A 13,252-nucleotide genomic window follows, 5' to 3' on the forward strand; every position below is an offset into this window, starting at 1 on the left:
CCAGCCTTGGCTGGGGTCAAGTTCAGTTTACAGTGTGGTACCCATGGGGCTGGCTGGACCCTCTGAAGCAGAGCTCAGGGCTCCTGCCAGATCTCAAGTTCAAACACATCCATCTGGGTCAGAGCTAAAAAGAATTCAGCTGCCTGCCAAGATGCCTGTGGGACTTCTGACCATCCAGCGAGCTGCCCAGAATTCTACTGTCTCAGAAGGGAGACAGCTGCCAAGCTGGGCACAATGGCCCTGATTCTAATCAGACACTACCAGGCCTGCCAGGGAAGCCCATGGTGCAGTCATGCTGGGGGGCACTGAGCTGGGAGTCAGCAGACCTGCTCAGCTGTGCAGCCTTGGGGAAATGCCTCACCTCTCTGGGCCTTATTTTTACTCTCACTGTTATTATCTGTCAAACGAGGGGCCCTTTCTGCTCTTGGGTTCCGAGACTCTGTAACTGATGAGCTGCCAGCCCAGTGAGGGTTCAGGGCTGGGAGGCAACTAACCTGGGTCCTCGGCCTTCTCAGCCACCACCTTGAGGACAGAGAAGCTGGTCAGTTTCTCTGAGTCTCAGTGGCCTGCTTGCCCCTCTTTGGCTGCTCTGCCTTACCAGGCCCATCACAGCTATCCTCCAGCCTCTCTGATTCGGCAGGAAAACCTCTCATCGGCTTCAAGATACGACAAGTCGGGACATGGGACACGTGGGAGAGCCTGTTGCCAGAGCCCTTGGTCCCTAGAGGGACCAACATGATTACTGTAGCCAAGTGGTCTCTCTGGCTGGAGTAAGAAGCGTGAGCTGGCCCATTTGGGTGAGACCTGCCTCCCTTGGAGATTCCCTGTGCAAAGAGACCACCACAGACTATGGTCTAGGAGACAAGCATTGCTTTTGAATCACACTGATCTAGGGCCACGTCCGGGCTGGGTGACATTGAACAAGTCCCTTTATCTCTTATGGGGGTTCAGTTTCCTCATCTGTGAAACGGGGCCAATCACATCTCACAGAATTGGCGTGAGGATCTGTGATAAAGTGAATGTGCAAAATGCCTGCCACACTGCAGGCTCTGGACAAATGGCAGCTCTCATTACAAGTATCATTACCATGGGATTCCTAGAGGCCCTGCCTCTAAAACTGCCCTTCAGTGCCCACTCCTGTCCTTCGGCTCAGCTCACCCCACTTGGCCGTGACTTCAACAGCCTCTCCTGTAAGCCAAACTGGATTAACGATACCAGAACAGGGAGGTCTGGACTCATGGCCCGGATCTCCCACTTGCTTTGTGACCTGGGGCAACAACCTTACTCTCTTTGGCGAGTTTAACCATGTGTCGCATGGGGCTGTGGGACCACTTCCTTCAGCACCAACATCCCTTCCCCCACCCAAGTGCTTTGGCTGGAACACATACCAAGAGGTCTGGAGGGCCAGTTCACAGACACTCAGGGTTTTCAAAATAGCAGCATTCTCTTTCCTAAAGTACCTTCCCAGCCCCAGGATGCATCCAGGGGAAGGAAGGACCGTTAGCGTTCACATCTCTGGCTCCCAAATCCAGCTTCACAAAAGCTAAGCCTGTCTGCCTGCCCCTCCCTCTGAGGTCCCCGCAGTGGGGGAAGCCAAACCTGGTTGCTGGAGGCTTCCGCTGATCCAGAAGCAAGCCAGTTCAAAGCCACGGTCCCCATGAGGTCGCAGACGTCCTGGCAACCTGGGTTCACCTCCTGGGTTGGCGATGGGGCTAGTTAAAGTGTTATTAACATTGGCCACATAAAAATAGTTTTATCAGTAGAATAAATACATTTTCCTTTTTTAATATGGACACATATTTTACAAAACAGCCCCATAGCACTATGGGAAATTAAGATCCTTCTACAAAAAAGAAGATGTAACTCGGGTACAATAAAGCTCTAGTGTTCTAACGGATCCCGTCTGGACTACCCATGAGGTGTCCGGCACCCCTGGAGGTGGTGGCAGGGGCCGTGGGTGTGGCCGCAGACCCTCCCGTCGGTTTCTCTGGCTTCTTTCTCTGCACCCGGCAGGGAGGCGGGCGGCCGAGGTCAGGAGAGCCCGAGGGTGTGCAGCAGGAAGGGGGCTGTGATGCCGGCAGCGATGGCGGGGAGGAGGCCCAGGGCGGGCTGTGAGCGGCTGGGCGCTGAGCTGCTGGCCAGCCCCGGCTCTTCCTGCTGCTGGCGCGGGTCGGAGAGCTGGAAGGGGGGCTTGGCCGTTCCGGAGCTGTGCGTGGTCTGGAAGGGCAGTGGTGGTGGCGAGGCGGTGGTGCTGGAGGGAGAAAAATACGTGGAACGTGGAACAGCCTCTCAGCAGCCTTGTCCTGGGCTGTGGTCTTAGGGTTCAGATCCAACTTTTTATTGAATCTGGTTTTTTCCTCATAAAATGGAGAAGGAAACAAAGGGCTCAGACAGGGAAAGTGAGCAGCCCAGAGCCACACAGCCGGCCTCAAGGGTGACCACTCAAGAGTACTGGGTCCCAGGCAGAGAGAAGTGAAGTGTTTTGGAGGAGATCCATCTGGGGTCACGCTGCAGCAGGCAGCCCTCACACCTCTGCATGCAGGTGCCCCTGGCCTCCTGCTGCCCTCCCCTCCCCAGTCTGAAATAAACAGAAAACAAAACAAAACACACAAACAACCGCCCCATCTCACCCTCATTATCACGGCTATCGTTTACCGAGCGCCCCCTGGGAATCCGCACTTTATAAGTAGCATCTCTGGTTCTCAAAACAAACGTTCGATGGGCCGCACCACCCCCTTTCACCAGATGAGAAAACGGAGGCTCAGCGAGGCTCCCTGGGCCAGGTCACAGAGGGAGCGGGGCGGCCCCTCGGGGGGCAGGCGCCCTGGTGGGCTCACTCTGCCTGATCACAGGGAGTGTCAGTGAAGGTGGTCCCTCATGAACTTATAAAAATAGAAGCCAGTTTGGAGGTCATGGGTGAGGTTCTTGGCTCAAGGAAGCCTACGTGAAAGAGAGGGAAGTACCGAGACAGAGAAATAAAAAGAGATGGAGTGCAGAAGGAATTGGCGGGCCGAGGCCAGCACTTGGTGGCATCGGGAAGTCGGGGCGAGGGCAGGGGCCAGGACCAGGTTACCGGCTCAGGTCCTGGATAGAGAGATAGGAAATGATGAACAAAGAGAGGGCCAGAGAGCAGGACAGGGACTGGGGAAGAGAGTTGACAATGACGGAGGCATAACAAAGAGAGACCAAGGGGGAGAAGGCTCTGGGATGAAGGAAAGGGCTGGGCCCCAGAAGCGGTGAGCCCACACCTGCCCTGTGCAGCCCCTGGGGGCAGGAGGCAGAGGGAGATGCAGGGGGAGGATCCGACAAACCCCATCACCCCAGAGGGTCAAAGATGGGAGGGGAAGGCCAGGGGCAGGGGGCGCACAGAGGGGCCCCAACCCCGTGTGGAGCCCGGATGGCCTCCTGGAAGAGGTGACACTGCAGTCAGCCGTGAAGGCCGCGAGTCCAGCTTGCACATGGCTGAGGGCGCTCCCGGCGGCGTCTGTGCCCAGCACGTAGGACCCGTTAACATCTAATCTTCATGACAACACTACGAGGCAGGTAAGACTATTATCCCATTTTACTTGTGAAGAAACCAAGGCACAAAGAGGGTAAGTAACTTGCTCCAGGACACACGGCAGGGACAGGATCTGAACCGGGCACCCAGTGGGTGCTCACCAGCACTTGATGGCGGGGCAGGAAGCTTGCCCCTCCCTGGGCATCGGCAGAGCGGGCAGCCTCCTCCACGTGGGACACTGCCTGCTCTCCAGTGCTTACCCTCCCTCCCTGATGGGCCGTTCACTCCCCAGGTCACCTGGGATCCCCCCCTTCCCGGTCCCACACTGGCCATGTTTCCACATGCTGGGCATGAGGCCCCGACAACTGGCCATATCACCAAGGTGAGCTCTGTAATCATCACCACTGCAGCCCAGCCCCACCTCTGTCCCGGCCGGACCCTCTCACACAGCCTGGTTCAGCCTCAGGGGGTGGTGGGCAGGGGAGCCTGGGGGTCACAAGCACATCCCTGCCTGCACGGGGTCTGGGACCTCTGCTCTGGCATCCGTGTCCGTGTGCCCTCAGAAAAGGAGGGGCTTGTCACTCCCTGTCCTGTCCCTCCCCCTCTGCTCTAGTCCTGGTCATGCTGTGGCCGCAGGTACCCACCACATCCTTGTGTGAGGTCCTTCTCACCCTGGACTCTACAGTTGTGATGTGTGTTCCTCTGTCTATAGAAATTCCCAGAGAACTAATCAGGAGAGGAGGGAGCAAATGCTTGTCACACACCATGGGTGGCAGGAAGGTGTTCCTGAACAGAAATTGTGTGGGAAGCACCGGAAGGGAGGGGGCAGACCAGGCAGCTTCGAATGCCCCTTATGACTCCCCCAGATCCGGCACATTGTACCTCTCACCCCATGCCGGCCTTCAGAGCACCCAAGACCTCTCACATGACCTGGTGCAGGCTGACCTCACCTTTCTGGGCTCTCCCAGCACACACCACCATCCCCAGTCACACCTAATGTCCTGCTGCCATTTTCTGACTCACCTTTGAAGGCCTGATTCAATGTCTCCTCACCTGGAGGCCTCTTTGATCTGTCCTCCTGCCCCTAAGGCCACCTGGGAGAGTTGAGGCTCCCATGAAGCCTTGCGCATTTCTCACTGATCACACTGTGTCATTGGCACCTATTTATGCACACGAGGTTTGAATGGGTTTCATATGGAAGGTGCTTAGAACATTGCCAGGCGCACCGGAAGTGCTGTATGGTGTTGGCTATTTTTAGCACTATTATTATGTGTGTGTCCTTGTCGCTCTCACTAAAAGCATCCTCCATTTATGGAGCACTTCCTGTGTGCCGGCAGATACTGTGCTTGATGCTATACATGGGTCATCTTATCATTATTCCCATTTTCAAGATGGGGAAACTGAGCCTGAAGACGTGCACCAGGCTGTCTGCCTCCCCAGCCCCAGCTGGGCTGTGGTGCCGTCCCTAACTGCGGAGACAGAGAGCACGGGAGTGAAGCGTGGTTCTTCCTGCAGAGACCTCGCACACCCATGGGTGGAGGCTTGCCAGGGTCAGAGAGGAGACCCCCTGTGGCCGCAGCCCCTGGAGGGTATTGTGCCCACACCCAGCAGGATCACTACCGCAGTCCCTTCCCTCCCCTTCTTTTCTAATGAAGGGCTCCTCCCAGCTGCTGCCCCATCTTTCCAGCCCGAGCAGCTGGGAGGCCAGGAAGGCTGGCCTCAGGAGAGGAGGCTGAGCTGCCACTTGGGGTGCCCAGAGAGGGGTCCAGCAGCCCCCGCCGTCAGAAGAAGGACCAAGTAGGAATCATGAAAACTATGTCTCACGAGGTGCCCAAAGGCATTTGCTTTCACACTTTGAAGACCAAAGATGCAAACTCCCCCTTGGAGCCTGAGTCGGGGAATTATTGCTTGGAAGGAGTCCCAGGAAAACGGGGTGAGGTTAGTGGGGTGTGGACAGAAAGCCCCTCCAAATGCCCCCACCTCTTGGGCCCACTCTGCTCACAACGCCCAGTCCAGATCCCAGCCCCACCCCAGGCCCATGCTGGGGAACAGCGTCTCATGGCAAAGTGGCCTCGAAGCCAAACCAAACACTCTGAGTGTTCCCAGGCTCCGTAGACGGCTGGCACCAAGGGCCGAGTGCGCTCGGAGCCGACAGGGCCCCTTGTGTGGCAAAAGGCCCTCTGTCTGGGTGGAAGGCAGAGCCCGATGTCCCCGTTTGCTGCGTGACTTTGGGCGGGTCCTGCCCTCTAGGCCTCAGTTTCCCCGTGTGTACAACGAGGGAGCAGGATCAGACCCTCGGACTTTAAAATGTTTTCTAGCAGCAGAAGCCAGAAGTGAGATCATAGGCAGAAGCCCAAGGTATAAAGCACAGGAAAGCAGGGCTGGTGCCTGAGATGTGTCAGCTGGCTGCCTCAAGTCTCATCTGTAGGGCTTCCTGGAGTAGGGCCCCAATCCTGGCACTAGAGGGTCTCTAAGAGCCATCAGGGCTGGGTCTGGGGAGTCTTGGAGCTGTGGCTTTCTTGCAAGACAAAGCTGACGGGTGGCCCTGCTGGCTGGGGTGGAGCTCGCGATGTGATCCGGCTGGAACTGTCTGGGCAGACCGGTCAGACGCAGGCAGAGGTCTAAAGTGACCGGCTTGCCCACAGCTCCCTGTCCTGGTACCTAAGGCCCACGCCAGCCTCCAGGCCTTTGGCCACATGGTCTTCTCTGCTGGGAATGCCTTCACTCTCCCCTCACTGGGTCACTTCGCCCCTCAGGGCCCCCAGCCCTCCAGCCCTCGCTGGCTGGATTCCTCGCCAGGCACAGGCAGAGTGGCCGTGACTCCAGGGCTCTTTCCGCTGCACCACAGGGTCCGGCCATGACCCACGACTCTTCCTGCTCTATCCCCACCAGCACTGGACACGGGCTGGGCACCCTGCATGTAGCCAACTCGCTCCTGTTTAACGATGTGCTCACCCAGGGGCTCATTTAAGCCTAATATGCACTGAAGGCCCAGGAGCCGCTTCCTGCTGGGAGATGGGGCGGGTGGCATCCTAGACCAGACTCTGAGAGTCAGCTACCAACACTGGGGACAGCTGTTACTGAGTGTCACCAGTGGTCTGAGGCCAGCTCACCGCTTTATAAGCACCATCTTTTTATTCTAAGCCTCCGAGCAAGTACGAGGAGGGGCTGGGGATTCTGCCTGAATTCATCTGTGCTTTTATCCGCTGAGTGACCCTGCTCCCCATTTCTCCTGGGCGCATCGTCCTCTAATCAGACGAGGTCCTGGCCTCATGCAGAGATGCTGAGCACGCTGTAGGGTACCGGGAGAAAGCCTGGCTGTGCTGGGGGAAAGGTGAGCTGGAGAACCTCAGGGCAGGATGGCAGGTCAGAGGGAGGCATGCAGAGCCCTCCCAGGGGCTCAGGGGGAGGGGAAACGGTTCTCTTCCCCTCTGCGGGGGCTCGGGCCATCTGCTCAAACCTCTAGAGAAACCGAGGCCCAGGAGGCCAATGACCCCCTGTGCATGTGTGTCCTGCACCCCCGTCCCTGCATGGTGGCACCTACAGGCCTCTGCAGCCACCACATACAGACGCCCACCTCTGCACCTGGCTTCCGGCCATGCCCGGGAAACGCTCTCTTCCCTGCACCTGCCCCCTCATGACTGTCCTTCCCGATGGCCCAGTGCTCTGCTCCCTTGTTTATCCAACCCACTGGGGGACTGGGAGAACAACAGAGCTGGCATGACCCCCAGAGGTCAGTCAAGGCCCTAACTGTGCAAAAGGAGAAACCAAGGATTGTCACAGATCCGAGTGATTGGGGCAGTGCCCTGCACACAGCTAGCGTGGCAATGGTCTCCTCCCTGGCGTGCCCCCTGGTCACAGCCCTGCTGCCTGCTCCTGGCTCTCAGATGCGGGGGTTCCCTGAGACCACTCTGCCGCTGCTGCACAGCCATCTGCGGACACATGCCGGGCCCCTTTCACAGGTCCCCATAAATCATCCTGCCACGGGCTGCTGCTTCTCTAAACTTCCTTCGGTGTGTTTACATCTGGGGTAATGAGGGGCGAGGCGAGGCCAGCCTGCTCCAGGTGGCACTTCGGCCCTCTCCCCACTCTCTCCCCTCTTCTCTCACTCATGCATGCGGTCAACAAACCCTCAGCGAGGCCTCCGGTGACCCAGAGAAGTCCAGTCCAGCTCTGGTCCCCAGGGCCTCCCGGCCTAGAAACACAAGCGAGAGACTGCCATCTGTGGAACTGTGCCAGGACAGGGGCACCCACGGGATACCCACGGTCGGCGGGGGGAGGCTATGGGATGCAGGGGAGAGGAGCACAGGGAACACGCTGTGGGGAGGATGGGGAGAAGGGAGGAGACGCTTGCCAGGCGAGGGCAGCAGGGGCGTCTGCGTGGTGCTGGACGAATGTGACCCTCAGCATCAGACAGCCCTGATTCTGTAGGTTCTGACTCCATACCTGACTTGCTGCAAGATCTTGGGCAAGTTACCTGACCTCGCTGAGCCTCAGTTTCCTCCTTGGTCAAGCGAAGCCTACTTCCTGGACTCTTGACAGGGCTGGGGGATGTGAGGGATGTCAGTGGCTGGCACAGCAGGAGCTCAGCAAGTGTCCACTCACATCCACCCCCCACAGAGAGAGAAGCAAGGACAAAGGTGGGGGTGGGCCGTGCATGGTCCACTGCAGGGCAGCACACAGCTTGGCCAGGACGGGATCCAGGTATCCCGCAGGAGGAGGGCCAGCAGGTGAGGCGGGAAGGAGGCAAAGGGCTCTGCATCCAGGCGAGCAGCAGGAAGTTTACTTGGTGGGGCGGGCGAGGGAGAGCACTGGGAATCTCAGGCTGAGGAGGGTAATGCGCTGGGACACGGCTAGGGGCCAGAGACCTGTTAGGGCCCCGCCGTAAGATCACAGGTGGAAGATGAGCTGGGAGAGGGGATGGAGAGCAGGGGATGGACCCGGTGGGATTTAGGGGGAAGCAAATGAGAAAACTCTGAACGGAATTAAAGCTCCAAGGAAAACAATACTGTCAGAAGGGCTACAAATGGGCCCCAGGTCTCCCTCCAGAGAGCTCTCCTCTGCTCCCTCTTGGAGAATAGGAAACATGGGAATGCTAGGAGGATGGGTGGAGTGAGACCCAGGAGTGACGGAAGCTGTGCCCTGCACCTGGGCCCCTCTGGGACCTCAGGGCTGGCTTCCCTGCGACGCAGAGACACTTTCAACAAATAGGCTGCCGGTTGGTGGAAATTTCCTTCTCCAACCCAACCAGATGGAAGAAAGTTATCCAGCCACAATTTACCTATTGGGACTGAGAAGGGGTTCCCTCTTGCCAAAGAAAAGCTGTCTCCTTCTCCTGAAACCAGGTTCTGTGTTTCAGAGAGACGTGTTGTGAAAAGGAAACTGTTTGGAGTCATTTGCTGAAATTTACATTTCAGGCGTGGTTAGGGGCTGGGGGTCCGTGGCTGGAGCTGGCAGCCCAGCCTCCTGTCACCCTGTGGGCTGGACCCACTGCTGGCAGGGTCTGGTTGCCCAGCGGGTTGATCGGGGCCCTGGGGGAACGGCCTGATTGGAGTGCTTTATGGGCTGCCAGCGCCTCCCTGGCAGCCTGCGAGCCTCCCCAGGGCTGAGAAGTGGTTCTTGGTAACTCTGTGCCCTCACTCCCGGTGGGAAGGAAGCAGCCCATGCCGGGCACACGAGCCAACTGTGTCGAGGCCAATATAGCTACAGCAGTGCCTCCACCTTGGGCAGGCTGGGCCGGTGGGGCCCCTGCAGAAGCACGTTTCCCAGGAACCCAAGTTAGGCGCTTTGAAGCCAACACAGGCCCAAAGGAGGAATGGACTCTTACTTTACTTGCTGGAAGTCTTTTTAAGACAGCGCACACCCTGTACTTTAAGACAGTGGATTGGACTATGTCAACTTTTTGTCTATGACTCAGAGACCTGGCTGAGGGAAGGTCATGAAGGGGGTTCCTGTATGACCCTGGACATGCCCCCATCCCGGGCCTTGGTTCACCATCTATAAATGCAGAGCTGGGCCCGCGTTTCCCAAAGCTGCTCAGAAGACTCCAGCACACATTCAGCACATGGCTTCCCAAGCCCCTGTGCCACACATTCCAATACACGAGGTCTGTGGTGGGGCCTGGGGTATTATTTAACAAGTATCCAAGGTGATTATTTCTGGGGATGCTGAGGAAAATCCCAGATGATGATTTTTAGGGTCCACGTGGAGGCTCTGAGTCTCCGAGGGCCCAGTGCTGGATCACAATGTCCAGGGCAGGGCCACTGCAGTGGGCAGGACTCTGTCCTTCCCTGACAGTCACTCCCTGGACGCTCTGGTGATGCTGTTCACCAGATGTGGAGATTTCTGCCCAAAAGTGCAATCAAGGGAGACCGCTCTGTGCTGAGCCTGCAGGTGGAGGTTGGAAGACGGCATCTTGGTTACAGCAGGAGCTTTGGTGACAGACAGGCCAAGGGAGTGGTGCAGGCAGACACACAGGCAGAGGACAGACAGGTATCGGTACAGTAGGATGATTTCGGCACCTGCCCATCTCCAACAATGTTTTATCACAAATCCCCCAGCCCCTCCCGAGACAGAGCCCACGCCATCATCTGCCATGTCTCTCTTGCACACAGGATACCTCTTGCAGCCTCCCTGCCAGCGTGTCGGCTGCTCAGGCCATCCAGGCCCAGAGAGCTCACAGCTTTCTGATTTGGCCGGCCTGTTCCATTTTCTCCTGCTTTCACCTTCTGGCCCATGGGCCAAATGGGGTCCGCTTTGCACCCATCATGCATCCAAGAAAGCTAAGGGCAAAGCAGACTTTTGTCCACTGCACCTGAAGGAAGCTTCTATTCCTTCACCTTTAAATGGAGAAAACTGGAAAGTCAGGTGTAAGCGCGCTCTACAAACCCCGAAGGATGAACAGGAGGATCCTCTGTGAACAGGGACAAGCCAGTTTCCGATCGAGTACCCACCTGCCACGCTTCCTTAGAGCCGGGCGTGCGGATAACAGAGTGTGTCTGGCCCTGGGAGGGTCTCAGGTAGGCTGACCAGACAGAGGCCCAGCTCCCGGTAGACCTGCCCCTCCCAGCTCACCTGTCCTCGATGCGGACCCAGAGGTCACTGAACTGCCGCGGCCGCTGGTGTTTGTTCTGCCTCTTGTGCCATTTCTTCTGCCGCCCAAACTCCTCCAGCTGGCTGAGGCTGTCGGGGAGCAGGAGGTGCGGGGACAGGGCTGGGTCCTCCTCCTCAGGCGGGGCAGTGGGGGCTGCCGAGGGGACCGCAGGGATGGCAGCAGCTGGGGTCGCTTGGGCGGGGCTCGCCGAGGTCCCCTCGGGTGGAGGTGCCGGGCTCCGGGCAACAGGGCTGGAAAGGGGCAACCGCACATGAGGCACGCATGTTGGGGCGTGTCATTCAGGTGCGATGGGGCACGCGATTCAGTGGGAATGTTTTCACGGCAGGAGAAGATGCCAGGGTGCCCGGCTGAGGGTCACCCGGGAAAACCATCGCCTGGTGTTGCGAGATAGAGCTTTGGTTCATTCTTTCATTTATTGATTCAGTAGATATTTATGGAGCATCTACCTGGCACCAGGAACTTTTTAGGCAATGGTGTTAGTAGTGATCAAAATAGACAAAGCCCCTGCCCTCTTAGCGCTTACTTTCTGAAGCGGGAGACAGAGCGTAAGATGGGCCGGATGTCAGATGGTGATAACTGCTGAGGAGAAAAATAAAGCAGGGGCAGGAGGGAGAGCGTGGGCCGTGGGGGGAGGGGGCGTTGTTGGCAGGGAGGACAGTCTGGTCCCTGTTGGTGACATTTGAGCCCAGACTAGCAGGAGTGAGAGAGTGAGCCCTGGGCAGGTTTCTGGGAGCATATCTGATCTTGGTCAGGGTCTCGTTCATTCAACAAGCTCTGGCTCAGGGACTTGAGGCGAGTTACCCAACTTCCTTGTGTTGTGCCTCAGTCTCCTGCTCTGGAAAATGGGGATATTACAGCTGGTACTTCCTAGCGGCATCACAATGATTTTGTGAGTTAAAACAGGCAAAGCACTCAGGACGGTGCCTGGCAAATAGCAGCTGAAACACTTCGGTAATTAACTTCCTTAAATATGAAATATTAACGTTGTTGCTGGGCCATTCGTCCAACCATCCACTCATGCATTCAACACTGGTCTCCTGAGCACCTCTTCAGGGGAGGCAGGACAGTGTTGAGCTGGGTGGAACTCAAGGTGGAGGCGGACAGACACGGGTTCACATCCTGGCTCTGCACCTTCCAGGCTATGTGACTAAGGGCAGGGACACAAGTGTCCAAGCAACAGCTGGCTATAAGCGGAGTTAATACTACTCACTTCATAGGGTTGTCATGAGGATGCAAGAGACGAGGTCTTAACATAGTGCCTGGCACAGAACCGGCCTCTCTTTAATGTCACCCTCGAGCAAATGGAGCTGTCTGCAGCAGGCACTGACGTGCGATTAAGTGTGTGGCGTGGACCCCACATTCCATACAGCGGTGCGCAGACACCCCTTGGCCTGGGAACACCCTCTGCTCCTCTCCCTTTTATTCTTCCCTCTCTGTGGTCCAAACGGAATTCCTTCTGGGGACATCTGACCCTGAGGGAAGTTGGTCCTGGTCCCGAGAATTGTAAAGGCAAGCCGGCGCCCAAGGGAGGCTGTCCCCCGACTCCGCTCCCGCGGGCACGACGGGGTGAGGGGCTTCTCTCTCCTTGAAGGACAGAGGGCCATCAGCTCAGCCTGCCCTCCTCCAGCCCCCACGGCAACCCCAGATTCCCAGGGTCCAGGAGATGCCGCAGCTGCTGGGGAGATAATTCAAAACAGGCAGACAAAAAGACGGATCCAGGAAGCACCTGTGGCTGATGATGGCTTTTATTGTTGGGGCCTCCTCGGCATCCCCGCCCCCCTCACCCCACCCACAGGACTTCAGCCTGCACTCGGAGACTCCGGCTGAGAGCGGGGCCTGCGGGGAGTGGGGGGACACCTGTTCTAATGCCCGGGCTCTGAGATGAATAGGAGCCGAGGCAGCCTCGCCGGCCTGCCCGCCCCCCGCCCCATCCGGACCCACACAATGAGCTTTGAGGTGGAGGTCCTTGGGGCTGTGAGGAGGAGCTTGAGGAAGGCCTTGTCCCTGAGGCTACCTTGGGTCCCTCATTCCTCCAACTCACGCCTACCCTTGGCCCGGTACAAACTGATCTGTGCTGGGCTCCAATGGTCAGGAAGAGCGGTCTGGTCAGGCTGACTCAGAAGATGAGAAGAGGGAGGAGTCCAAGGTGAGAACGTTTATAAGTTCCTCCAGAAGTGCCACAGAGACGGGGGAGGGCATCAGCCTGGAGCTGGGGGACCAGAGGCCCAAGGCCCCAGGACTCATCTTTGCAGAGTGAAGAGCAAGGCTGCAGTCATTTCTGAGCCCTCCCACCCCTGAGCCCCGCCCCCAGCTCCTGAGGCAGTACAGGTTGTGGTGAGGACCTTAGGAAGGCCCTAGAGCTAGACTGCCATTGACATGAACTGTGTGTCCTTCTGCAAGTGGCTTCACCTCCCTGGGCCTCAGCTTCCTCAATTTTAAGGTGGGGATACTCATAGTTCCTGCCTCACGGGGTTGTTATGAGGATTTAATGAGTTAAAAGTGCTTAGAGCCCAACACACAGTGAACAGTCAATAAACATTAGCTATGATTATTCAAGCTTCTTTTGGACTCTGGATTTTATAACATCACGGACAGGGGCCGAAATCACACTCTGGCCATCCCTGTGAGGAAGGTTCCTG

The 13,252-nt window shown here is 57.5% G+C and overlaps 1 protein-coding gene across 1 annotated transcript in view; it reads right to left on the reverse strand.

The window, feature by feature from the left end:
* Window positions 1–1,553: 1,553 nt before the first annotated feature.
* The window catches only part of TRABD2B (TraB domain containing 2B), a 215,689-nt gene continuing 203,990 nt past the window's right edge, over window positions 1,554–13,252 (reverse strand). Inside the window, exons 6-7 of the mRNA XM_068537954.1 lie at window positions 10,574–10,843; window positions 1,554–2,251 (exon numbers count right to left, since the gene is read on the reverse strand). Coding sequence (XP_068394055.1) covers window positions 2,032–2,251; window positions 10,574–10,843 — 490 coding nt within the window. The 3' untranslated portion in view covers window positions 1,554–2,031. The remainder of the gene's footprint in view (window positions 2,252–10,573; window positions 10,844–13,252) is intronic.

The sequence above is a fragment of the Eschrichtius robustus genome, chromosome 3, assembly GCF_028021215.1.
Source record: "Eschrichtius robustus isolate mEscRob2 chromosome 3, mEscRob2.pri, whole genome shotgun sequence".
NCBI classification, from domain to species: domain Eukaryota; kingdom Metazoa; phylum Chordata; class Mammalia; order Artiodactyla; family Eschrichtiidae; genus Eschrichtius; species Eschrichtius robustus.